Raw genomic sequence first — 24630 nt, 5'->3', positions numbered from 1 at the left:
GGCAGAAATAGTGAGAGAATGTTGAGAAACATCGAATGAATCAGTTTTTACAAAACTTACACTGGTGAAATGTTAAAAAAAGCTTAAAAGGCCAAGCTCAGTGCTCCAGGTTCCTGTCACCAGGTGCCGGAAAAAGGAATGGAGGCAACTGCCACCTGCTAAGCATTATGGGATACTGGTGGTATGTGGGTTCTTAAAAGTACAGACACTGTTTAAAACTTACACAATGGCAGCCTATGGGGCTACACTGTCCTGCTATTCTTCATCTTTTACAGAAAAGGGTTTGTGAAAGAGATCTAAATTGTTTTAAACATTTACCTAAATGTATACATATATATGGGTACATTTACCCTTTTCTAAGTACAATCGGAAGAATTACATCCACTGTAGCTTGTGACTAAGCTGTATAATCTGTTCTTTATTAAGGGTTTCTATAGGCCTTCATGAAGTAAGGCACACTTTTACACTTAAGAAGATATTCTATGAAGAAGTGCTCCAGGATTCCCTCATGTGGGTGGAACAATTCAAATGCTTATGACTATCAATGAAGATCCCCCAAGATAGAAGTTAAAGTTGAATCTGAAACTGACGCCACTGCCACAGTGCCCGAGGGTGTTAATACAGTTCACCAATTCCCAAACTGTAAAGAAGTTTACAGTTTATTGTATGATTGATTAAAATCGTTACAATTTGAAAAAAGGTAAAAATGACATAATAGACGCAATTGGAAAAAACACCTAAGCAAAGTCACATTTAATGGAAAAAGGGCTTATGATTATTAAAGTTTAAACAACACTAATAAAACACATGAAGTGTGAACTAAAGTGCAAGTACCAAGCCACATGCATATATTCTTTTGATCTGATCAAAGTTAGTCTTAGGCTATTAAATTATTATTACCATTTTAAAATTCAAATGTGCCTAAAAAACAGCAGCTTTATGAAAAGACTGCGAGAAATTATACTTAAAACAAGAAATACAATGCCTTATAATAAAATTACAGTCAGTGTTCAAAGGTCCTACAATACAGTTAATTAATTAAGGGCGGAGCATGTGAACCACTAGTTACGGGGGCTTTTAAGGTGCTTCAGTATTTGAGCTATTACCCAGATCGGCGATGATCTCACAGCTTTCTTTCTATTTTCCTCTAAGTCCGCTTGCCGGAAAAGTTTTCTTAATTCTGAAAGATATTTTACACCCCGGCAGGACAGGATTATAGAGGAACCATCCATCAAGCGGATTACGGCTTGCCTGCATGTGCAGGTATTCAGTTCATCAAAAATGGGTTTCAAAAGCTGTTTCCTCAACTCCTTGAATGCAGGACATGCACATAGCAGATGAGTTAATGTTTCATTAATGAAGCCGCATAGTCGACATGCGCTGATTGTTGATTACTTTTCCACGACGGCTGTAGATCCTTTGAATCGTGCATACCCAACCGGTAATACATAAAACTCTTTTTTTATCTCTACACTAAAATGGGCCGTTAGGTAGGCTTGAGGCTTTATAGATGTATAAGAATGTATCACTGTCCACACATGACGACGTGTGGACATTGCTACTTTGTCTTCAAAAAGAGATTTCTTCTTTGCTGCGTCATTACTGGATTTACTAAATATTGCCTGATCTACCATGCTATCCCATGCTGATTGTATTTCTAGTACAGCCAAGAATTTTCTCAAGTACGCTCTCCATGAGATTGGTGTTTCTTGTTCCATCTGGTTTTTGATCTCTTCCCAGCATAAACTGTTCAATGAGCCGAGCTCGGATGAACGAAATTTATGGCATAACTTCGCAAAACTGTTCATACTCCGGAATATCTGATTCTGGAGACCAAATTCCAGCCGTACCTGTGCTGGAGAGGCGGACTTTGGTAAGTTAAAAACAGCCTTATAAATCTTCGTCTGAAGCTCATTTAATAATATAGACTCCTTTCCGCACCAAGCAACTAGACCATATGACAGCGTGGGGAGTATTTGAGCTGCCATCACTTTTAAAAGGTGGTTATAGTCCAGGCAGCCCAGTTTTTAATACAGTTCACCAATTCCCAAAGTGTAAAAAAGATGAGGTTACAAACCAGTTGCAATGCACCAAAGACATCACATTATCATTAAAACCCAGGCAAAACATTTCAGTGAGTTCTTAATTATATACCAAGTTCCAGCATCTTAAATAAAAAGTGGGGCTCAGCATTCAGCACCCTATGACAATTGCAAAGGTCATTGCTCTAAGTGATCACAGAAATATCACATTTATTAAGATACCTCTGCCTTTCAGTAGAAGTATTAACAATTTATTAACTCTATGTTGATTATTTGACATCATTGTCATCACACATTCTAGAGGGGTGGATGCTATTGGAGTGGCAACCTAAGTCGCCTTGTGATTAAGGAAACACTTAGATGACATTTTAGGTGATCTAATGCCACATACATTGCAATGTCTTATCTTGTATGTAAACAGGTCTGTGGGCTAGAAAGGTAGATTTACACTTCTGTTCAGGTTTAGACTTTCAGTTCCCCCCCCCCTCCTTTTCTTCTATCTTTTTAACATATGGTATCCCATTCACAAAGATTTACTTAGACTCACTCTTGGATTAATCATCACTAACTACTGAATATCAGTAGTAAGCCTGGAGTACTAGTGGATACTCATTAAATTCAGTATTCTGCTACTTTTAGTCAAGCATGTTCTGTCAGACATCATTAACTTGCTTACCAACTACAGCCGGCAATGAAAGTCACTGCCTTGTAGACAATGCGATGCAGGTGGAGTTTTAAGTTTTGATATGATTTCGCCACGAAAGACCTGTGGATTGACAGGCTGCAGCATTCAAGACACTCTTTAGTAGTATAAGGAGGGTCTGGGGATGCCAGCAGAGCAGTGCCTCCATCCAGAGGAGATAGAACCACTCCGACAGACCACTCCGAAATCCACTTTTGGTAGGAAAGGCTCGACATTGCGAGCCAGGGTCAGCTTGGTGGTAGACGGTCCCTCTCTTGTGTGCAATGAGGGTCCGGAAAAAGAGGTTTGTGTCTATCTGGAACCTTTGCAAATGGGTGCCGTCTGCGAATCAGACTGTCAGAAGAATTATATCTAAAGCAGAAGAAAACGTATGGAACAGCTATTTGACAATCTATCTGAGTAAGCAGATTTCATTTTATCAGTTTGTAAAAAAAAGGGTCACGATTTTAAAATGAACGTAGAAGGCTTTCTGCAAAACACTCAAAACGACCTGGACATGAAAATTCTTCCCAAATAAGCTCATATCAAAAACAGCACCATTCCAATCACACTCCCTCTATGGTGTACCTTGCTATATGTGCGGTTCAGCGCTGCAGCACTACTCGTAGGATTAGTAAGCACCATATAAATGATACAATACAATGCCTTAATATGAAAAGTAACATTCCTTTTTTTTTTTATTCATGCCAAAGAAATGTCCCATTCCAATGGAAAATGCCAGTCATTGCCATTTCATTAAGGTTTGCTTAATGCAAAATGTATTTATTTTTGTTAATAATCTTCTGAGTAAAAAACGTTGCACACCTACCTATCATGTTCTACAAAAAGTGATTTAGGCAGCAAAAAAAATAAAAATAACCCAGCAACTGGTTAGCCGTAATATAAAACAACGCTGCCTGATGTAACAAGCAAAGGGCGTTGTAACTGAAGGGTGTTGTCAAAGACACAAAAAGAACAAATACATTTTATGGGCATTATGACTGCACTCTGGTCCTTCCCTGAAAGTTTGGGGGGGGATTCATCAAGCGGGGGCAGAGATAAAAGGGGGGTCCCAAAACGTGTTTTCCCCATGTTAATTTCCATAGGGCGGTCGACCTCACTTTTAGCCCGAATGGCTGAATGGATTTCCACCAATCTTGGCAAAATTGTAGGGACTGGTAGCCCGATGTGCCTTTGCTATGTCTCAAGATATGTGCTCCAGTGGATTTTGAGTAATTTAGGTTCCAAAAAATATACATATCTATAAGCGCGCCCCGGTACGCGCACCGGGGCGCGAACCAGCACGCTACAGGAGTTCGCTCGTGGAAAGCTGATTGGCTCTCGGGTGTCTGTAAACATTCCAAACAGTCCGGAGCGGCCGCCATCTTGTGTCTCGGTAGGATCGAGACACAAGAGGTGCCAAAAACAAAGAGGGAAATGACCAAAAGGGGGCAGGATAGACCCCCCCCTGACCTCCTAGGTTTGATGTGGGGGCCATAAAAGGGCACCGCGGGGCAAAAAAAAATTATTCTTTTTTTCGATTTGCGCGGGGGAGCGCCCGGTACGCGCACCAGGGAGCGTACCATGGGGAAAAAAGAATGACAGTTTTTAAAAAATGTAGCCTTTTTTTATAAATTGGAGGTAGTTCTAAAAAGAACAGTTTTTTTCTTCTTTTTGTTGTTTTATATATTTTTTTTGGAAGATTTTATACTTTTTTTGGCTTTTATGAACAGTTTTATATTTTTTTGTATTTTTTTATGGGGAGAAACAAAAAACAAGGAATTGAAAATGGCTCAACTGGAGCAAAAAAAAAACAGGAAAAAATTAAGGATTTTTGGGGCATTTGTGGTTGTCACCAGCAGGGTTGATGAGCTTTATGCTTTGCTCACCATAGGTGATGGTTTTCCCACAAAAAATACAAGTGATCTTGTATTTCCCAAACTGGGGTTGAATGTTTGGGACCATCTCTCTTGTCTCTGGTCCCGATGGAGTGGGTTGCTTTCTTTTGAGGTGCTGGGTGAAGATTGGGGAGGGTTACTGGCCAGTTCTCTCACCTCTGCCGCAGCATAGTTGTGGGGATGTCTGCGCTGCATGTGGCGAATCATGGTGTTATTGCCGAATGAGTATTTTTGGTGCATTCACCTTTTTTTGGCCACTTGGGATGGAAAAAAACTCCCATACAATGTGTGGCTTTGACCTATATGGGGTATTGTCTTCTGGCAGGAATGTCCTCCTCCCCTCCTCTTCCTCCTCCTCCTCTTCCTCTTCCTCATCTCCACCAGTGTGGTGTTGTGGTGGTCCTCTTGGTGGTGGTGGTGGTGGTGGTGGTGGTGGTGGCGGCTGAGATGCTCCTGCTGCTGCTGCTACTGAAGCTATTTTTCAGTCCAAAAAAGTACAGAGAGGTCTTTCAACAGGTCTTCTTCACTCAAAGTACAAAGTGAGAATGAGGAAAAAAAGGTGGGGGCTTTCATCATTAGGAAAAAAAAACTGTCCTGAACCAATGAAAAGTGTTTATTTCAGGTCACATGACCAGGGCTTTTATCATTTGGAAACCAAAACTGTCCTGCAACAATAAAAAGTGTTATTTTTAGGTCACATGACCCGACGCGCTTACGATACGTGCCCCCGGGCGCGCCCAGGGGCGCGCCGCGTAAGCGCGTCGGATGCTTATGTTGCGCGATCGTATGCTCTCGAGTGCTTCCGGGTGCGTATACGCCGTGCGTATCACGCGGACGCGGCTACGCGATACGTCACGATGATGTTTTCGTTCGCGGCAAAAGCGCTAATGGGACGCTCACCGGTACGCGCCCTGGGGCGCGCCGCAAGACTGCGCTTTCCGGTGCGCTCACCGGGACGCGCACCGGGAGCACTCCAGGGCAAAAAAAAAAACAACAAAAAAAACATGAACAATATACATAAAACAAATAGTATTACATAAATATACATTATAGGATTCATTATAAAAAATATTACATTTCATAGCTATAGAAATTTGCTAATAAAAAACCTATGAAATTCACTGAAAAAACCAAAAGTTTCACACCAGTTATAGTTAGGAATTAGCATTTAAAAAACCTATTAAATTCACTGAAAAAACCATAGGTTTCACACCAGTTATAGTTAGCTGGAAATTTTACTGACATAAAACCATTGAAATTCCCACGTTATAGTTAGTTGGACTCACTATAACTTGCGCGCCTGCAATGCACTGCTGATGACGTCGCATATTACATCACTCATGACATGGTCAGTGACATCACTCATGACATCACTGATGACACCATCCAGTGAATGTGTGTCTTTCTGAAAAATAAATATGTTTTATATATGTATATGTAAAGGTCGATGGACGAATAAATGTTTAAATAAGTGTGTAAATGGATGTTTATTTTTAATTAAATATTGATTGGTTAACTGGCTTATAAAGTGTATCTTAGTGAATACATATATTAGCGAGTCATTTTTTAATATTTAAGTATATCTATCAGTGTTTCACTTTGTGTATAAGTAGCTGCATGGGTTGGTGACTGACTCACTGTTTGTATGTGTTTTGAAGACAGCATATGTGCAGGACTGTATGGCTGGATGAGTGTGTATATATGTGTGTTAGTGAGTGAATGCCTGCCTCACTAGTGTCTTTATGAGTAACTACATATGTTTTAATCTAGTATATGCGAGTATTGATGTATATAAGTGAGTATATGTGAGAGTGAGAGATTGAAAGAGTTCCTGTTTAAATAAGTATGTGTTTCTATAAGTGATTGTTTAAGAGTATTCCTTAGAAGTAATGTGCTAGTGTGTGTATAGCTGTATATGCAAATAAATGGATGTTCAATAGTTTATTTGCATGTGTGAGTATGTGTGTGAGTAACTTTTGGATGACTGTCGGTGTGTAACAAGATGTATAGGTGTATCACTACATATGATGAGTGAGTATATGTATGAGTGACTAGATAGAACTGTTGGTGAATGAGTGGATGTGTATATAGATGGTGGAATTACTGAATTGGTTGTTGTAACTGGTATGGGTATCTCCATTGTTTGAAAATGTTAGTTTCTATTTTTGAATATGTGTTTCAAGGGTTACATTACACTGAAAGGAGGTCTGTCACTCTGTCACAAGGATGGTGTAATCAGTGATGTCATCAGTGATGCAATTTGAGATGTCATCATTGATGTCAATGACCATGCCATGAGTGATGTAACATGTAACGTCATCAGCAGTGCATTGCGGGCGCGCAAGTTATAGTCAGCTGAACTAACTATAACGGGAGAATTTCAAAGGTTTTGTATGAGTGAAATGTCCAGCTAACTATAACATGTGTGAAACCTATGGTTTTTTCAATGAATTTGCAAGATTTTTTAAATGCTAATTGTATTCACTAAGATACACTTAATAAGCCAGTTAACCAATCAATTTAAAAAAAAAAAAAAAACATCCATTAAGACACTTATTTAAACATTTATTCTTCCATCGACCTTTACATATACATATATAAAACATATTTATTTTACAGAAAGACACACATTCACTGGATGGTGTCATCAGTGATGTCATGAGTGATGTCACTGACCATGTCATGAGTGATGCAATCTGTGACGTCATCAGCAGTGCATTGCAGGCGCGCAAGTTATAGTGAGTCCAACTAACTAGAACAAGGAATTTCAATGGTTTTATGTCAGTAAAATTTCCAGCTAACTATAACTGGTGTGAAACCTATGGTTTTTTCAGTGAATTTACTAGGTTTTTTAAATGCTAATTCCTGACTATAACTGGTGTGAAACCTATGTTTTTTTCAGTGAATTTCTAAGGTTTTTTAAATGCTAATTCCCAACTATATATAGGGCCTTAAACCAATTTTTTTTTCAGTGAATTTCAAATTTCAAATCTCTATAGGTATGAAATGTAATATTTTTTATCACGAATTTTATATTTTATAATTATGTAATATATTTTTTTATTTTTTTTTATTTGTTTGCCCCGGTGCGCTCCCGGGGCGCGTACCGATGCGCTCACCGGTAAGCGCAGTGCTGTGGCGCGCCCAGGGGCTCGTACCGGTGAACGTCCCGTTAGCGCTATTGCCGCGAACGAAAACAACATTGTGACGTATCGTGTAGCCGCGTGATGCGTCATATGACGCACAGCGTAAACGCACCCGGAAGCACGCATGCGCATACGATCGCAAAACGTTCTGACGCGCTTACGCTACTCGCCCCGGGGCGCGTAGCGTAAGCGTGTCGGGTCATGTGACCTGAAAATAACACTTTTCCTTGGTTCACAACACTTTTGGTTTCAAAATGATGAAAGCCCTGCTCATGTGACTTGAAAATAACACTTTTCATTGGTTCACAACACTTTTGGTTTCCAAATGATGAAAGTCCTGGTCATGTGACTTGAAAATAACACTTCTCATTGGTCCAGAACAGTTTTTTTCCCCAAATGATGAAAGCCCCCTCCTTTTTTCTTTATTCTGACTTTGACTGAGGAAGACAAGTTTGGAGATCTGTCTCTAATATATTCTACTTAAAAATGGCTACAGTAGCAGCAGCAGCTGGAGCATCTGCCTCACCACCACCACCAGCACCACCATCAAAAAGACCACCAGAAGATCACATTGGTGGTCAAGAAGAAGAGGAGGAGGAGGAGGAAGAGGAAGAGGAGGAACGCTCAAGGCAGTTCCTGCAAGAAGTTCATCAGCCCTACAAACCAAAAGAGCACTTCGTATGGCAGTTCTACAAAATCCCAAGGGGTTTCAAAAAAGTCAACGCTGCGAAGGTGACTTGTTTGATTTGTGATGCTGAGCTGTCCAGGGGGAACCCTAACAAAAAATATTCCTCCGGGAATCATACCATGATTCGGCACATGATCCATTGGCACCCAATCAACTATTCTGCTGCAGAGGTAAGGGACCTCTGCAGTAAGCTACCCCCATCATCATCTAGACCCTCAACATCAAAAGAACCAACTCCATCGGGTTCAGAGGCAACAGAGACAATGCCTATCATACCACCCAAATGTAACGATTTTAAAACCGTGTGCAAATATTGTGGTAAGTTAATTTGCTATGGTGAGCAAAGTGTTAAACTTATCATCTGTGCTGGGGATAACCATAAGTGCCCGAAAAAACCCTTATTTTTTGCAGAATTTTTTTTGCTCCAGTTCAGCTATTTACAATTCCCCGTTTTTTGTTTCTCCCCAAAGAAAAAACAAAAAAAATATAAAACAAAAAGAAAAAAAAACAGTTCTTTTCAGAACTACCTCCCATTTATATAAAATGACTTACATTTTTTAACTCTGCCATTCTCTTTTCTCCCCGGTGCACTCCCCGGTGTGCTACCCGGTGCGCGTACCGGGCGCTCCCCCCTGCGCAAATCGAAATTTTTATTTTTTATTTTTTTGCCCCGCGGGGCCCTTTTATAGCCCCTACATGAGACCTAGGGGGTCAGGGGTGTCTACTCTGCCCCCTAATGGTCTTTTCCCCCTTTGTTTTGGCCACCTCTTGTGTCTCGATCCTACCGAGACACAAGATGGCGGCCGCTCCGGACCGTTTGGAATGTTTACCGACACCCGAGAGCCAATCAGCTTTCCGTGCGCAAGTCTCGTGGCGCGCCCGGTGCGCTCCCCGGTGCGCGTACCGGGGCGCTGCCATAGATATATATATTTTTTTGAACCTAAATTACTCAAAATCCACTGGAGCACATATCTTGAGACATAGCAAAGGCACATCGGGCTACCAGTCCCTACAATTTGCCAAGTTTGGTGGAAATCCATTCAGCCGTTCGGGCTAAAAGTGAGGTCGACCGCCCTATGGAAATTAACATGGGGAAAACGCGTTTTGGGACCCCCCTTTTATCTCAGCCCCCGCTTGACGAATCCCCCCCAAACTTTCAGGGAAGGACCGGAGCTCGAAGAGATCATTTTGAGGAAATTTTCAGGCAGATTATTGATGAAAACCAAATAATTCAAGTAATCTGGCGTTTTGACAATTTGAATAACAGTTAATTTTATTTATTCTTCTTAGCAAAAATGACACTTATTTTAAATACAATTTAATGGATTTCTAAACAAACACACAGTAACAAGGAACCATTACTTACATGATAGGATATGTCTCATCTTTCCGTCTTTTGAGTTCATGCGGGGGAAGAGATTCCCAACCAAAAGCCAAACTCCAATCAAAGTTTCCCCGATTGTGATTATTTCCATAGGGTGAAGGTTTGCTGAACTCAAACGTATTGAGGTCGATAGATACAATATCTGGACTTGGAACAACTGTGTAGTTCTCTGCTATCCTTGCAAGTAAAGGTTCCAACCAACCATAAAAACATTCACCTATTGAAAAGAAAATAGCAAATAAAAATACTTTATATTTTGCTCACCAAAGGAGAGTACATTGTAAATGTAACAAAACAACTGAAAGCTTATGTTTGAGTTAATGTACAGCTTTCATCAAATCCATACCTGCAAAGTTATGATAATACTACTGTTCCTTATTAAGGAAATGGCGCTCAATCAGTCATGCTTCAGTTTTTACTATGTGCATGATTAAACTTAGGTGAGCTGGACCAGCAAACCTCAGCTTATCACCCGGTAGGGTATCTAGATGCTGGAGCAGGTGTATAGGTGTGGGTCTGAGGGAGTGGTAAGTGAGTCTGCCCCGGGTAGTATATCAAGTCGACGAGCCAGGTCTTCAGCTTCTTGCGGAGTTAAAGAAGCGAGGAGGAGGCCCTAATGGGTAGCAGTAGATCATTAGAGGTAGGTCATTATTAGCAGAACGTCATGAGATTCAGGACTGAATGTCTGACCGAGGAGGCCCATATCTCAACAGCGTAAGATAAACACGCATTGCTAAAGCCAAAAATAAGCACCCATCCCTTGAAAAAGCCTCGAAGACACAAAAGTCCAAACAAGCCAAACCATAAAAAACACTATCAAGCTTTAAAAAAACAGAATGACCACCACATTCAGCCCTGATCCTGTATGTAACAGCTATATGGAAATGGTAATGTCTATCAGAAGCAGCAACTACTTTTAACACTATGCCAACCTCAAAAGCAAGAAGATGAGAAATCGGCATCGGGCTGAAGGAGGTTGGACAATACAACTGCTCCTCCGGCATGTTCAATAGGCGGGATGGTGATCTCTCTGAGACATGCTGATTCTAATCAGCTGCAATAACAGTGACTGGCTCCTTTAGGAATTCCTAATGTAAAGTAAAAGTCGACAAAATGCCACAAACTGTTGCTTCGTCCCCAGGGTGAATGACACTTAATGTAAGGAATGGTTGAACGGTTCTGACCGAAATACCCTCTCTTTGGGCGTTTTTAGGTCTCGCAAATCTGTCGGTTTTGAGACCTGTTGTCTAGAATTCCAGTACATAGTGGGCTTTGGGGGTGACCTCTGTTTATGATTGGTTGATTCCGTAGTCCATCTCATTTGGTTGCTTCTTATTTAAAGGGGTTCTTTCCTCTTTCCATATTTGTCCCTCGCCTGGGTCATAACTTCTTTACCACTGTTCTGAATGGATGGCTTGTATCCTTCCCAGCCTAACACCAGGGAGCTACTTAAAAAAAGATATATATTTCAGCACTCAATGGGAGTGCGTGTTTTTTCTCCTTTTGCTCCTTGAGCTGCATCTACCTCACACCCTAATCCCCATGCTCAACTTGCTGCATGCCCCCTCCTAAAAGTTGGACTGCTTCTTGCCTGTCCATCCCCCCTCCGCCAAGTAACCCAGTTCCTACCTTGCTGCATCATTCCTCTCTGCTCACCATTGCTCCTCTGTTACCCCTTTCCATTATTTTCAAGCAGTTTAATATTTCTTCACACACTCAGCTTTTATTTCCTTCCCTTGTACACTGCTCCTCACTGTGGCACACTTTGTATGTTTTTTTTATTTACCACATCAAGATCGGCATCCTCCATCCTGAAAAAGTATTCTAAAACTTAAAAACATTGCTGCCACAGTGTCATGACGCATAAGTGTGCATGCATGTGTATATGTAATCAGTTTTTCATTTCAGCATTAGCAACACAAGTAATTATTTTTGTATTTGATTGTGTTGAGTTTCTGCAACAAGCTACAACAAAGCCAAAAGGTGGTCTAATGCCTTTCGAATGCGAGACCTACTGGATTTGCCAAGTCTTATTCTTGTTTACAAAGGTCTGGAGGACAACTAACGTGGTCTCTAGTTCAGATCTAAAAATATAAAAATAAGAGCTCACTCCAGACAATTAACAAAGAATAAAGACCTGTTGTCACCAGAAGAACTAAACATGTATATTGTAAAGGTGTAATGGTTTACTAAATATGAAGCAAAAATAAAAAAAATACGAGCATACATTGATACAAGGCACTTTATAAAATAAGTTTTAAAAAGTAGGGCATGTTTTTGGAGGTTGGATGTCTCAGCTTATCTGAGAACGTTTATTTTGAGCCTACCAAAGCAACCTTGAAAATCCATACAAAATGGCTGGCCTACTCGGAATATATATGCATATATTTTAAAAGATGGTATCCTTACATTATATAGATAAACTAGCCATTTCACAAAGGATATACTCACAGTGTGCGTCTAAAAACGTCAATGTTTCGCCTGTCGCGACAGACGCTCCAAGCAGCCGTGCTGTAATGAGACCTTTTCTTTCCCTTTGTCGAACAACTTTCACAATGCGCAACTGTTTAACATACTCATCAAGTTTTTCGTGCAGGTATTCTGGGTAGTAAGAAAAAAGAAAATAAATATTCCAGAACACGTATAAGAGACGCATATGTGAATATGTATAAGGTGTTAGTGTACTTTCTTAGGCCATGAAACATAAGCCATTTTGAAACAAGTAAATAGAACAACTTATATCAATTATTCCTGTCAGTTTTAATGCAATAGAACAATCGCATGTCTAGGCAAAAGTGTCTGTAGCACCACAATTATGTCGGGTATGACTTAACATTATGTACATAAAGTCAATAATCCTTTCCCCTACTGAACTCGTTTAAGGTCTGATAACATATGTTTTTGCTAGGCGTAGCATTTTATTTTCTGTTTGTAAGAAAGCCACCTGCCCCTTACTATGACACTAACATGGTTTTCCTGCCCACACTCTTGTTCAAAATAAAAGTGCTTCTGAAGGAGTAATTTAACAAGGAATCACTCAGTTACTGAATTGGTAACTACAGTACCCCACCCTCCAATGCATAAGACATTTAGCTAGTTACATTCGTAGTTCATCTGAAACTGAACAAGCTGTACTTTAAGTACATGAACAAACATCCGTGTTTATTTGACAAACATCTAACAGCCAGATTCATCAAAGTAAAATCGGCTCGCAAAGGGCCAGATTCCGAGAATCTGTCCCTTTGCGAGCGCTATTTTTGCATTTGGGATTCATCATCCCAAATGCAAAAATCGCAATTCTAGAAATCGCTAAATTGCGATTAATTGGATTTAAGGAATCTCAATTTGAGATTCCTTAAATGCAATTCATGAACCATTTTTAAATTGCAAATTCGCAATCTGGGGCAGCTATTTACCGCGAAGTCTAACTACGTGGTAAATAGCAAAAATCTTTCAAAAATGCACAAAAGTGCATTTTTCAAAGTTTCATGTTGCACACATCAATTTCAGAGGTGCAACAGGGTGTTCTTTGGACACCCCTGCACCCTTGAAATCGCAATCTCAATTTGCGAATCGCTAATTGCGATTAGCAAATTGAGATGGTCTTCCCATTCATTCCTATGGGCCTCTAGGCCCATAGGAATGAATGGGAAGATATTCCTTAATTGCGACTCGCAATTTGCGAGTCGCAATTAAGGAATTATTAGAAATCGCTATTTTTTAAGTGATTTGATGAATAGCATTTTGCTATTCCTTAATAGCGAATCTGTATTTTTCGCTATTAAGGAATCGCAAAATGTGTTCTTGATGAATCTGGGGGTAAATCTCATTTGGTTCTAAACACTGCACCAGCCCGCTGTCATAAAAGGTCACAGTGATTTCTTAAAGCCCCAGTTGTGACCATTGACAGCGTGCCGAACACTGGTGTTGTGCAACAAATTGAATGCATTATCAATCAATCAATAAGGAACATTTATAGAGCGCGCAACTCACCCGTGAGGGTCTCAAGGCACTGAAGGGAGGGGGGGTGCTGCTACTGTTCGAAAAGCCAGGTCTTGAGGTGTTTCCTGAAAGTGAGATGGTCCTGGGTCAGTCGTAGGTGTGCGGGGAGGGAGTTCCATGTCTTGGCTGCCAGGTAGGAGAACGATCTTCCTTCGGTGGTGGTTCTCTGAATCCGTTGGACGGTCGTGAGGGAGAGGCGGAGCTGGCGGGTGGGGGTGTAGAACGAGAGGCGGTTGTTGAGGTATTCTGGGGCCATGTTATGGAGTGATTTGTGTGCGTGGGTGAGCAGCCTGAACGTGATCCTTTTGTTGACGGGGAGCCAGTGCAGGTTCCTCAGGTGGGCAGATATGTGGCTGTGGCGAGGGATGTCGAGGATGAGTCGTGCGGAGGCGTTCTGTATGCACTGTAGACGTTTCTGCAGTTTGGCTGTGGTTCCTGCGTATAGGGCATTCCCGTAGTCTAGACGGCTGGTGAGGTGGGCTTGGGTGACAGTCTTTCTGGTTTCGGTGGGGATCCACCTGAAGATCTTTCGAAGCATGCGCAGGGTGTTGAAGCATGCGGACGAGATGGCGTTGTCTTGCTTGGTCATCGTGAGGGAGGAGTCCAGGATGAATCCCAGGTTGCGTGCATGGTCTGTGGGTGTAGGTGCGGTGCCCAGCGCTGTGGGCCACCAGGAGTCGTCCCAGGCGGATGGGGATTGTCCGAGGATTAAGACCTGAGTTTTGTCCGAGTTGAGCTTCAGACGGCTGTGCTTCATCCATTTCGCGACATCTTTCATTCCTTCCTGGAGGTTGGTTTTGGTGGTGGCTGGGTCTTTGGTGAAGGAGAGTATTAGCTGGGTGTCGTCGGCGTAAGAGATGATGTTGATGTTGTGTTTGCGTGCGATGGCGGCGAGGGGGCTCATGTAGATATTGAAGAGGGTTGGGCTGAGTGAGGAGCCTTGGGGTACGCCACAGATGATCTTGGTGGCCGTGGAGATGAAGGGGGAGGCATACTCTCTGGGTTCTGTCGGGGAGGAACGAGGTGATCCATGAGGGCCTTTCCTTGGATCCCAGTATTGTAGAGGCGAGTTATTAGGGTGCGGTGGCAGACGGTATCAAAGGCTGCTGAGAGGTCCAGGAGGATGAGAGCGGTCGTTTCTCTGTTGTCCATCAGGGTCCTGATGTTGTCAGTGGCTGCGATGAGGGCGGTCTCGGTGCTGTGGTTGGCTCGAAAACCGGACTGGGATGGGTCGAGCGAGTTGTTTGCTTCGATAAATGTAGTCAGCTGTTTATTGACGGTCTTCTCGATGACTTTAGCCGGGAAGGGGAGGAGGGAGATGGGGCGGAAGTTCTTGAGGTCTTTGGGGTCCGCTGTGGGTTTCTTCAGAAGGGCGTTGATCTCTGCGTGTTTCCAGCTCTCAGGGAAGGTGGCTGACGTGAAGGAGCTGTTTATGACGTTCCGGAGGTGGCGTGCAATGGTGGTGTCGGCTTTGTTGAAGATATGAGGAGGGCATGGGTTGGAGGGGGAGCCAGAGTGGATGGTGTTCATGACGTGGGTGGTGTCTTCAGTGCTGATGGTGGTCCATGCCCAGAGGGTGGTGGTGGTGGTCATAGGTTTGGCGGCTGGAAGCGGAATCTGGGGTCCGAAGCCGTTGTGTATATCTATGATCTTGCGGTGGAAGAACGTGGCGAGTGAGTTGCACAGGTCTTGTGATGGTGTGATGTCGTTGTTGCTGGCGCTGGTGTTGTGTGCTTATCTAGGATCCTGATCGATACTGTGACCTTATGCCCCTATTCGGCTATAAATCCATTTATTCCCTATATTGGCAAAACCGTTCAAGTGCGATATTCAGAAAGTCATCTCTGGCCTCACACGAACAGAGCCACATTCCAGAATAGTTTTCTCTGCCACTTCCTTTGCAACCAATTAGTGCAATGACAGAGCAGAAGTCACTATCTGAGATTCCTAGATTAACACTCAGAGTTCTTCAACAAGATAAAAACTCAGCAAACCTGGAAATCCCCGCTTGCTGTGTTTTGATTAGTAATGGAACTCTAATGAGCAACAGATAGCGATCACTTCCTAGTGACATCTTTAATTGACGTCTTATGTCCAGCAAACTTACGTCAAACATGGCACCTTTCAGGTATAAATATTACCAACGTTGCCTTAAGCAATAGCCTGTTGCCCGTCGCTTGATGAAGCTGCTGTATGGAAGCTGCTGATACCATTATCGCTGCTAAAGCGCGAACGATGGTGTGGTGAAACCTAGGAGCTGAACAGCCGTCCCTCTGCGAAGAGCGCAGCAGATGCCAGCTGCCCGCGGACGCTGTCCCCCCTCCTCCTCCTCGACGCGCTGAAGAGAGACGCTGCCTTTCTCCTGCCGAGAAATCCAGCTCCAGCGTTTCTGGTCTACCCTTGCGGGTGACTGGGATACCGAGTTTCCCCTGAAGGAGATACCAGACCTCCATCATTCTATTCAGAGGTATGGTGTTGACTAAACCCTTAGTGAGAATTCTTGAAGCAAACCTTGGCAAAACCAACTTAACTTAAAGCTACTTACTTACTCCCCTCCCAAGTATTAGGCTTAGGTCAGGTACACTGGGGTAGGCGTAGTTAGAAGCACCAGTTGAGTATTTTAGCCTAATGTATATATGAATGTATATATGTTTTATTACTTTTAAACCATTGTATGGCTAAGAAACCATATCAATGCTTTTACAGTATTATCTTGCAATACTTATCTTACTGTACGTACTTTTTATAATAACAAGTCTTGCAATTGTGGCAATTCATTTCTCTTGTACGAGAAGAAAGACTGTTCAATAAATGTTAACCCTTTATTGACAAACGCCCGTCTCTCTATTCTCTACATATTGTGAAAGTAATCTGCACTAACCTGACTGAGTAAAATAACTGTCTATTGTTTCACACGACCCTAGAGATTGACTCTTGATCTGAGGAGCAAAGTTGTCATGTTGCACGGTTGTTGGAAAACTGAATCCCTTCTTGTCTGTGCCAGGGAAGCTGATCACTTCCTATTTCAGTCAAGAAAGTTTCCAGTGACCTCTGAGCTAGTTGGTAACAAACCCAATTAAGTTTAGCATAGTCAGTAGAGGCCTGGAAGATCCGCACTTCTACGTCGATACTACTGTTTATGTTATTCCAATGCGCAGGGCCCAGTGGGAAACTAGGAACTACATTACAATGGGGTTGGAGAGCTCTTTGACGATGCTGAAGAGTTCCTTGCTGTTGTGGGTGTTGTTGTTCAGCCGCTCTTTAAATGATGTCCTTTTAGTGGTGCGGATCATCTGGTGGTAGTCGCGGGTGGCGCTCTTGAGGTCTGTCATGTTTTCTGCTGTCCGTTCGTGGTGCCAGGTATTTGAGGGTTCTGCAGGTTTTCTTTGAGACTTTGAGAGCGTCTGTGAACCTCAAGGTCTTTCTGTTGTCGGTCTTGTCTGGGGGGTTCTTGAGTGGGGGGGGGGGTTCTTGAGTGGGGCAAGGTCATTAACGCAGTTGGTGTTCTACTGAGCGAGATTGTGTGCTGCGTTGTTGGTGTCGGAGGTGTGACAGGTGGGCTCTTGCTCAGTGATGTGGCTAGTTGGTCTGTGGTGACTTTGCTCCAGCATCTGCGGGGATCTGTTGCTTGTGGTGGTGGGATGTGGTCTTCTTGAAGGTGAAGTGAATGCAGCTGTGGTCGGTCCAGTGTAGTCCAGTGGAGTGGCTGAAGTAGACGTGGTTACTGGCGGAAAAGATGGGGTCGAGCGTGTGGCCAGCGCGGTGGGTGGGCGTGCCCACCAGTTGCTTGAGTCCGAGGTTGTCGAGCAGGGTGGTGGTGTTGCTGTCGTTTTTTTCCAGGTGGAAGTTTAGGTCCTCTAGGAGGATGTATTCTGGTGATGCCAAAGCTTGCGGGCTGATAAAGTCGTCATTGGTTTCGCTGAATTGTGTGCGTGGGCCCGGGGGTCTGTAGATGAGCGTTCCTCTGAGGGTGGTCTGGGGGTCGGTTTGGATCTGGAAGTGTAGGTGTTCGGCGGTGGAGAGAGTATCTTCGGTGTTGGTCGTGATGCTGATGGTGTTCCTGTAGATGATGGAGATTCCTCCTCCAGTTTTGTTGGCGCTGTCCTTCCGGGTGATCTTGTAGCCGTCCGGGATGGCTATGGCGATGTGGGGGCTGAGGAGGTGTTCATCCAGGTTTCCATGGGGAAGGCGACGTCTGGTGCTGTCGTATCAAGGAGGTCCCAGAGTTCGACAGCGTGCTTGTGGACGGAGCAGGTGATGAGAAGGACGCACTTGAGGTGGTTGTTTGGTTCGGCGGGCAGGTTCGGAGGCAGGTGAATTTGCAGGCTTGATAGGTGAAGGGTCCGTGGGTGCGCTTCGGGGCGGCTCGGTAGCAGGCTGGTGGTTGTCCAGTGTTAAGTGCGTTGAGGGCGGCAAAGTCGTATCTCAGTCGAGTTCTCTGGTTTCGGCGGGGGCCAGGGGTTCTGGCGCTGGGCGCGGTCCAGGCGTGGACGGGCGCAGACAGGCTTGCCTTGGGCGCGCCTGCGGCGCGCGTCAGCTGCGCGGCCTCCATATGAGGGGCAGAGGGAAGGAGGAGCAGCTGGGAGGTGGGAGCTGGGAGGTGGGAGTGGGGCGGACAATGGGAGTGAAGGGGGCAGGCCCGCAGGGGCTCAGCAGCGGGAGAAAAACAGTAAAATGCTTCCAACAATGGCCCACCTGCAAAGTGAATAAACAAGACTGGCTTCTGAGGAGCGATTTTTCAAAACCATACCTTAGAGAAATAATATTTCCAGCAAAGAAGAATGTACATCATACGCCGTTTGTAACCAGTCAACCATGTGAATGGTTACATACTTGATCCTGTGAACTATGCCATACAACGCCATGCCAAGAGAATTTCCCCCAGAACAAATCACAACTAAACACAGGCATGGTAAGTCTAAAGTTGGAAGTCCAACAAGATGATGACCTAACTGAATGACTAGTAAAATACCCAGCCTATTGGTACACCAAATCCAACCTTACGAATACCTACTCACTGTGTGACAACAAAAAAAACACAGAAAATGGATTGTTTTACTGTTGCGTTTTTTGGGTTACAACATGCACCGACACCATTGGAAGACTATTGAATAACTCCAGAAATATTCACATGTACACCTAGATGACCCAGTAAAAATTGATAGCCTAGGTTGGAATACCCACCTGCAACATCACAAGGATGTCTTCAGCACTCACCAAGCAAGCGGTCTTACCATAAATAGGCCAAAATAGTGTTTACTAGATGCAAAGAAGTCAGATGTCTGAGTTACGGTTTAGAGAATGAATTCGTGAAACCCCAGATATTAAAAGAGTGGAGGTGAAGAAAATGGCTACAATCACCACAGAAATACGTATGTGATTTCACATTTACACAAAGGTTTGTATATCTCTGCACATGTGTCTGATTAACTAAAAATGCTCTTTTCGTCGTTTACAGGTTATTTTATCAGGACAATTATTGATTTTCCCGATGTGTAGGATTACTGTGTGTGTGGATATCTGATTAACCCTAGGGTCACCCTATTTGTAACACAGCTACCTGGCCAACCACCACGTCGTATAAACCCATACACCTTTGTCAATGAAAAAGTTCCAAAGTTCCAAAAGAGGAACTAAATGGGTAGGAATAAGGAATGAATTGATACTTGAAAGGTAAGAGTCATATTAGGTTTAAGTGGCAGGGTCCTAACCTGCGCGCCATTAAATATTGATCTATTGCTTGTTAGACAACTTTCCAGTCCTATCCATAAAACCGAGATGAAGGAGGGGAAGAGAGCAAGAAGAAGGAGTTTAAATGAGAGCTAAACAGTCAGTCTGCAGTCAGCCATGAAGGGGGGCAGACTTGTCACAATTATGCCAATCTCTTCCAGGCAAATGTAGTAGATTCTTGGAAGGTAGTGAAGTACGGGGTGCTTACGAGTGCTGTTCATGAAGGGAGATGGGCCCCCAGATAGCCTTCCTTTTCCCTTCACGAAGAATCATCACTAAAGGCTAAGCCCTGCTTTAATTGGTTAACACCTGGTCAGAAGAATGATTCAACTTTTGTTCTGCAATCAAGTTCATAGTACATTTCATAAATGTATTAACACTCCACATTCTGACATGCAAAAAGCCACATCTATACACCCTCTCACACAGAACGGGAGTGGGGTAATCAAAAATAAAAAAAGAGACCCAGACTCTTTGTTTAAAGTACTTGGTGAAGATAAGTTATTTCTAGTGCTTAGAAATGCCAGAAGTGCTGCAGATTGTGCTGTTCACAGTATGTAATCCAGGTTTGTATTAAAAAAAACAAGTCTTTCATGAGGCTATGTTCTTGTATAACCTGCCAAACCACCTCGATAACACTACTGGGACTCATTGGTGGCAGTTCCAGAAATAAAAACGCCGTGTCAGCATGTCTACATTCTAGCTTTGCTTGTTGAGGTGGTCTCTGTTTATACATGCCGCAGAATACGGTCAAAGGCGATGACTTCAAATGTCAAGTGCACTGGGAGAGAGGTCGGTCGATGGCGGCTCCAGAAACGTGAAAGTATTTCGCTGTCTTTTCACTTAAGTGTAAGGAGGTGCCTGGAGTCAGGTTGGATTTTTTTGCATGCATGAATGGTTATAATAGAACCTTTATTATGGAACCCAAGTACTTGGTACTTACACACAAATTAAAAGGAAGGTAAGGTAAACTGCTTTCTGAAACCAAGAAGACCACTGACCAGTGTCAACCCGCAGAATGTTCATGAGGCAGTGTCGCCCCAGTGTTCACATCGGACTGACACTTCCAGCAGAGGTTGAATTGACAAGTTAAAAAAGGAACACATTTCTGACTGTAATAAACATATGTAAAGTTTATGACATTTTTCTTACCATCCACACTGGCATCATCCACCAAAATGATTTCCTTCAGAAGAATTGAAGGAGAGGTATACATCACACTGTAAACAGTTCTGAGTAGAGCAGACCAGGCTTCATTGTGAAAAACGATGATAATACTGGTGGTAGGAAGTGGTGGGCAACGCCTGAACTTTTGCTCAATGCATCTAGAGGCGAACAAATGTGTTGCGTGTTATTCATGAACAATACTGAAATCACAAGATTGCCGTTGAATATGAATGTTCACAGAACATACGCACCAACATAATCCACACACTCATTTATAGGGCCACATATTCTTAGCAAGCGGATTTGTAGCGATGCAGATTGTGTGAAGCCCTGTGCGCAGAACTCCAACCCACCCACCTTCACTTTTGGTGGCTTTAGTGATATCATTGAGTTTAATGGTTTTGTGATATCACAAGAGAGGTTACCAACAATTTAATTTGTACAATTATTTGTGAATGCGAGATCATGTGCAAGGTGCTAGTTGCTTACCGTACTCTGATGGATTTCAGGAGCATTTAAACTGAAATTTTAGAGGAATGCATATAGTTAATTTTATAACAACTATTTTTTGTTCCTAGTGTGCATAGAATCAAATTCCCTTTAACACAGTTTTTCCATCACGGAAATTACTGTGGCTCTGCTGGTCATGCTCTAGGCACAAATTGCAGTTGGGCACTCACTTTGCTCAATCAATCACGGTACCACCTGAACCCGCATATCCATTAACAGTGGGCACTGAATGCAGGGCATGGGCTTAAGCCAATGCCGTGCACCAGTAACCCATGCCACTTACCTGCCATTAAGTCTGGAAGGGCTCCTTCTAGTCAACAGCAAGTGTAATAATGTTAAGATGGTTGCAGAGCCCTGCTCCTTGGAATAATCTGCAATCATTCAATGCCAGGACATTTGTAGTGATTGTCTCTCATAATTTATATAATGTAACATTTCCAAAGCAGAACAATTCACTAGAATAAATCTGGAGCGATTCACTCTCCACCTCAAACCCAAAACGGGGATATAGTAAGAAATGCCATTCTGGTAAATGAACAAACAATTACTTGTGTGGTCTTAGAGCCAGAGTAACTGACCAAAATCGAATATCATTTTCATACAGTTGAAGTGAGATTTATTTTCACAAAGGTCTATATGTGGGCTTACAACACTACAATTTACAAGTGCCTTTGCAAGGTTCTTAGCAAAATCAATGACCACAAAATTAAATATCCTCTGTGTCTTAGAATGCAGGTCAAGACATCACGTAGAGGTTGGACTTACCCCAATACTAGTTGACCAATACATTTGAGCAAAGTTTTTACATTGCCGGAGTCTTTGGTTTAGTCTACCTATCAATGAGCATGTCAGGAGTGTCCGACATCAAAATAAAAAGACAGGGCCATTGTAGGAAGAATATGAAGATTGCCTGTAACAATTATTTGTTTGCTTTTATGTAGCACTACCGCAACCCAAAACGTAGTATCAGAGGTACAAGAGGAGAGAAGTGAAACTGTTAACATTTATGTGATTTGTCAGTGCTCATGTCAAAGAAGTGGGTGTCTATATAAGCGTGCACCAGGATGTTGTCTAAAAGGTCATCATCAACACTCGAACTTGAAGTACAAAACAAGAAATTTAGAGGAGTAGCAGCTGGTGTCAAACATCATTGGATCGTTTGACATTCCCAATTCTGAACTTTCAGCGAATCGGTTGTCGTGGAGAAGGATGATCATTAACACTGCCCCTATTTTTTTTAATTTTATTTTTAATGCTTTTTCACATAACATGTGTCTGAGGTTTAGCATTTCTCAAAAAGACATTAGTTTACGGTGCGATTCAGAGGTTTTACTCTCCCTCCCGCTCGCAATCATGACCATCTAGACCCACAGCATGGAAAAAAAAAATAACGAAGTAATCCAACCACTTTCCCTAGCGTGTCTTAATCATGGATGATCTCACTCTTCTAGTTCACAATTCAACCAGATAGGGCTATAAATGATTTCAACCAATACTAAAGGCCTGAGGATGGACAAGCACCACCTTCTCCAGGCGATCCACAAGATAAAGGAATTTGATAGTCATCCTAAAATTTGCAGGTTCAGGGTAATTCAGCAATGTCTTTCTTAAAAAGCAGATCAATAAAAACTATACAAAATTAATTTGATGCTACTTAATAGGTTAATTAGACCAGTCACCATAGATTTAGCAAAACATATCTGGCTCCGTACTGCATTAAAATCAAGTTTATGCAGATATACCTGTATGCCCAATTTCAACCCCCTCGGTCAAGACCACTAGGCATATGGCAACCATATAAATCCCACTTACTAGCACAAACATCGACAAGCTCACAGACAGATCAGGACCCACAGGAAGAAGTCCCCACGGAGGGAAGAGTGGAGATTTGTTAACGGGCTGGGATCATTGGGGATGGCGGTTGATGTGTGCTCCTTTTAAGGTTCAGGGCAGCATAAGCTGCATACTGTATTAGTCATCATGTATGTACATGAACCGTCAATGTTATGTTTGCTTTGTTGAAAATATAAATTAAGCTTTAAAAAAAAAAAGTTTATGCAGATATCAAAAGTTGTGCCCTACCTCCTGCTCACTAGGATTAGAGAATAAAGCCTACTGGTGTCATTGTAGAGTGGTGGGACTTAAGCATTTGTCCTGAGCAAGTCGTATTTAAATGTAATCTTCGATTGTGCAGGCATTTTAGTTAAATGTAATCTTCGATTGCCTGACAGGAAGCAGTACGGGGAGTATGACCGTATGAGTGACAAAGAAGAGGGTCACCGGTATGGCACAGTCGAGCATCCTAACAATAAATTAATGTTCAGGACTACATGAGTGTTGAAGGACTAATGACCATGCTGTGGTCTTTTTAAGGTTGTACTCCCTCTGCGTGGTCTGTTTTTAATTTTGTTCCCTAGGTTACATACATATGAAACACGAGCAGTGTGGTGAATATTGACCCTCGCTCTGACGAAATTGCCAACATCTATAGGCAATAAAAACATGTTGGCCCTCTAGGGAGTTAGAAGGCAACACAGGGTCTTTTAAAGTGAGAAGCACCACAGCAAGGAATAAAGAGGTATAGCCAGTGGTGGCGTAGCTAGTTTTTAATTTTAAATTAAATGGCCCTGAGTCATCGGTCCACCTTATTCTGGGTTATTATATAATTGCTCCAGGGAGACACCCCCCTGCAGCACCAGTAAACCTAGTAGAGGTGCATATTTTCCGTTTCACCATCACTATATAATTTTTCTTTCCTTTTGATGTGGTATGCTGATGATGAGAACCAGAGTACACTGGTGAGAACCAACCAGTGGACTCCCATGGTGTTGCATCCGTGAGGCACTCCACATCTTCTCCTCACATTTTTTTCACACATCTTTGGTGATTTACTCTTCTTCTTACGGATACACTACACCACAGAATAGGATGTATGTAACAGGAACAGAATATTTTAAATTGAACAGGGATTCATGATGAGGGACACAGGAAACATATTACCCCAGTAGCACACCTAAGAGAGGGTGCCACAACAGACATTGCAATCCATATAGAACTGTTCTAAAAACAGCATCAGGTCATTTAGTTGTGTTGACTTTAAAATTGCTTGTCTGGAAACAAAAGAGAGACAAACTCTTTTGAAATTCAGAACCTTTGTAGTATATTTCAGCATGAGTGGCAGTCAAGCTTTGAGATCTGACCCTTCAATGACTTGTCCACCAATATGTCTTTCAACGATTACTGTAAGTACCCTCCCCCATATCTGAGACGTGTGAGAAGTTGGCCTGGCATATGCTGTCCACTATTCTAGTGGGCACCTTGAACCAGTCCAAACGACCCTCACTGATGGTAGGTTTAAACACCACCTATATAGAAAGCTAT

General features: G+C 42.7%; 1 protein-coding gene across 1 annotated transcript in view; it reads right to left on the bottom strand.

The window, feature by feature from the left end:
* The window catches only part of GALNT3 (polypeptide N-acetylgalactosaminyltransferase 3), a 465357-nt gene that overhangs the window by 294658 nt on the left and 146069 nt on the right, over positions 1 to 24630 (bottom strand). Inside the window, exons 3-5 of the mRNA XM_086956590.1 lie at positions 20725 to 20897; positions 12292 to 12441; positions 9823 to 10057 (exon numbers count right to left, since the gene is read on the bottom strand). Coding sequence (XP_086812716.1) covers positions 9823 to 10057; positions 12292 to 12441; positions 20725 to 20897 — 558 coding nt within the window. The remainder of the gene's footprint in view (positions 1 to 9822; positions 10058 to 12291; positions 12442 to 20724; positions 20898 to 24630) is intronic.

This window comes from Lissotriton vulgaris, chromosome 2_1 (genome assembly GCF_964263255.1).
Source record: "Lissotriton vulgaris chromosome 2_1, aLisVul1.2, whole genome shotgun sequence".
Lineage (NCBI taxonomy): Eukaryota > Metazoa > Chordata > Amphibia > Caudata > Salamandridae > Lissotriton > Lissotriton vulgaris.
The sequence above is the reverse complement of the archived record's forward strand: the minus strand, read 5'-3'. Positions and strand labels throughout refer to the sequence as shown.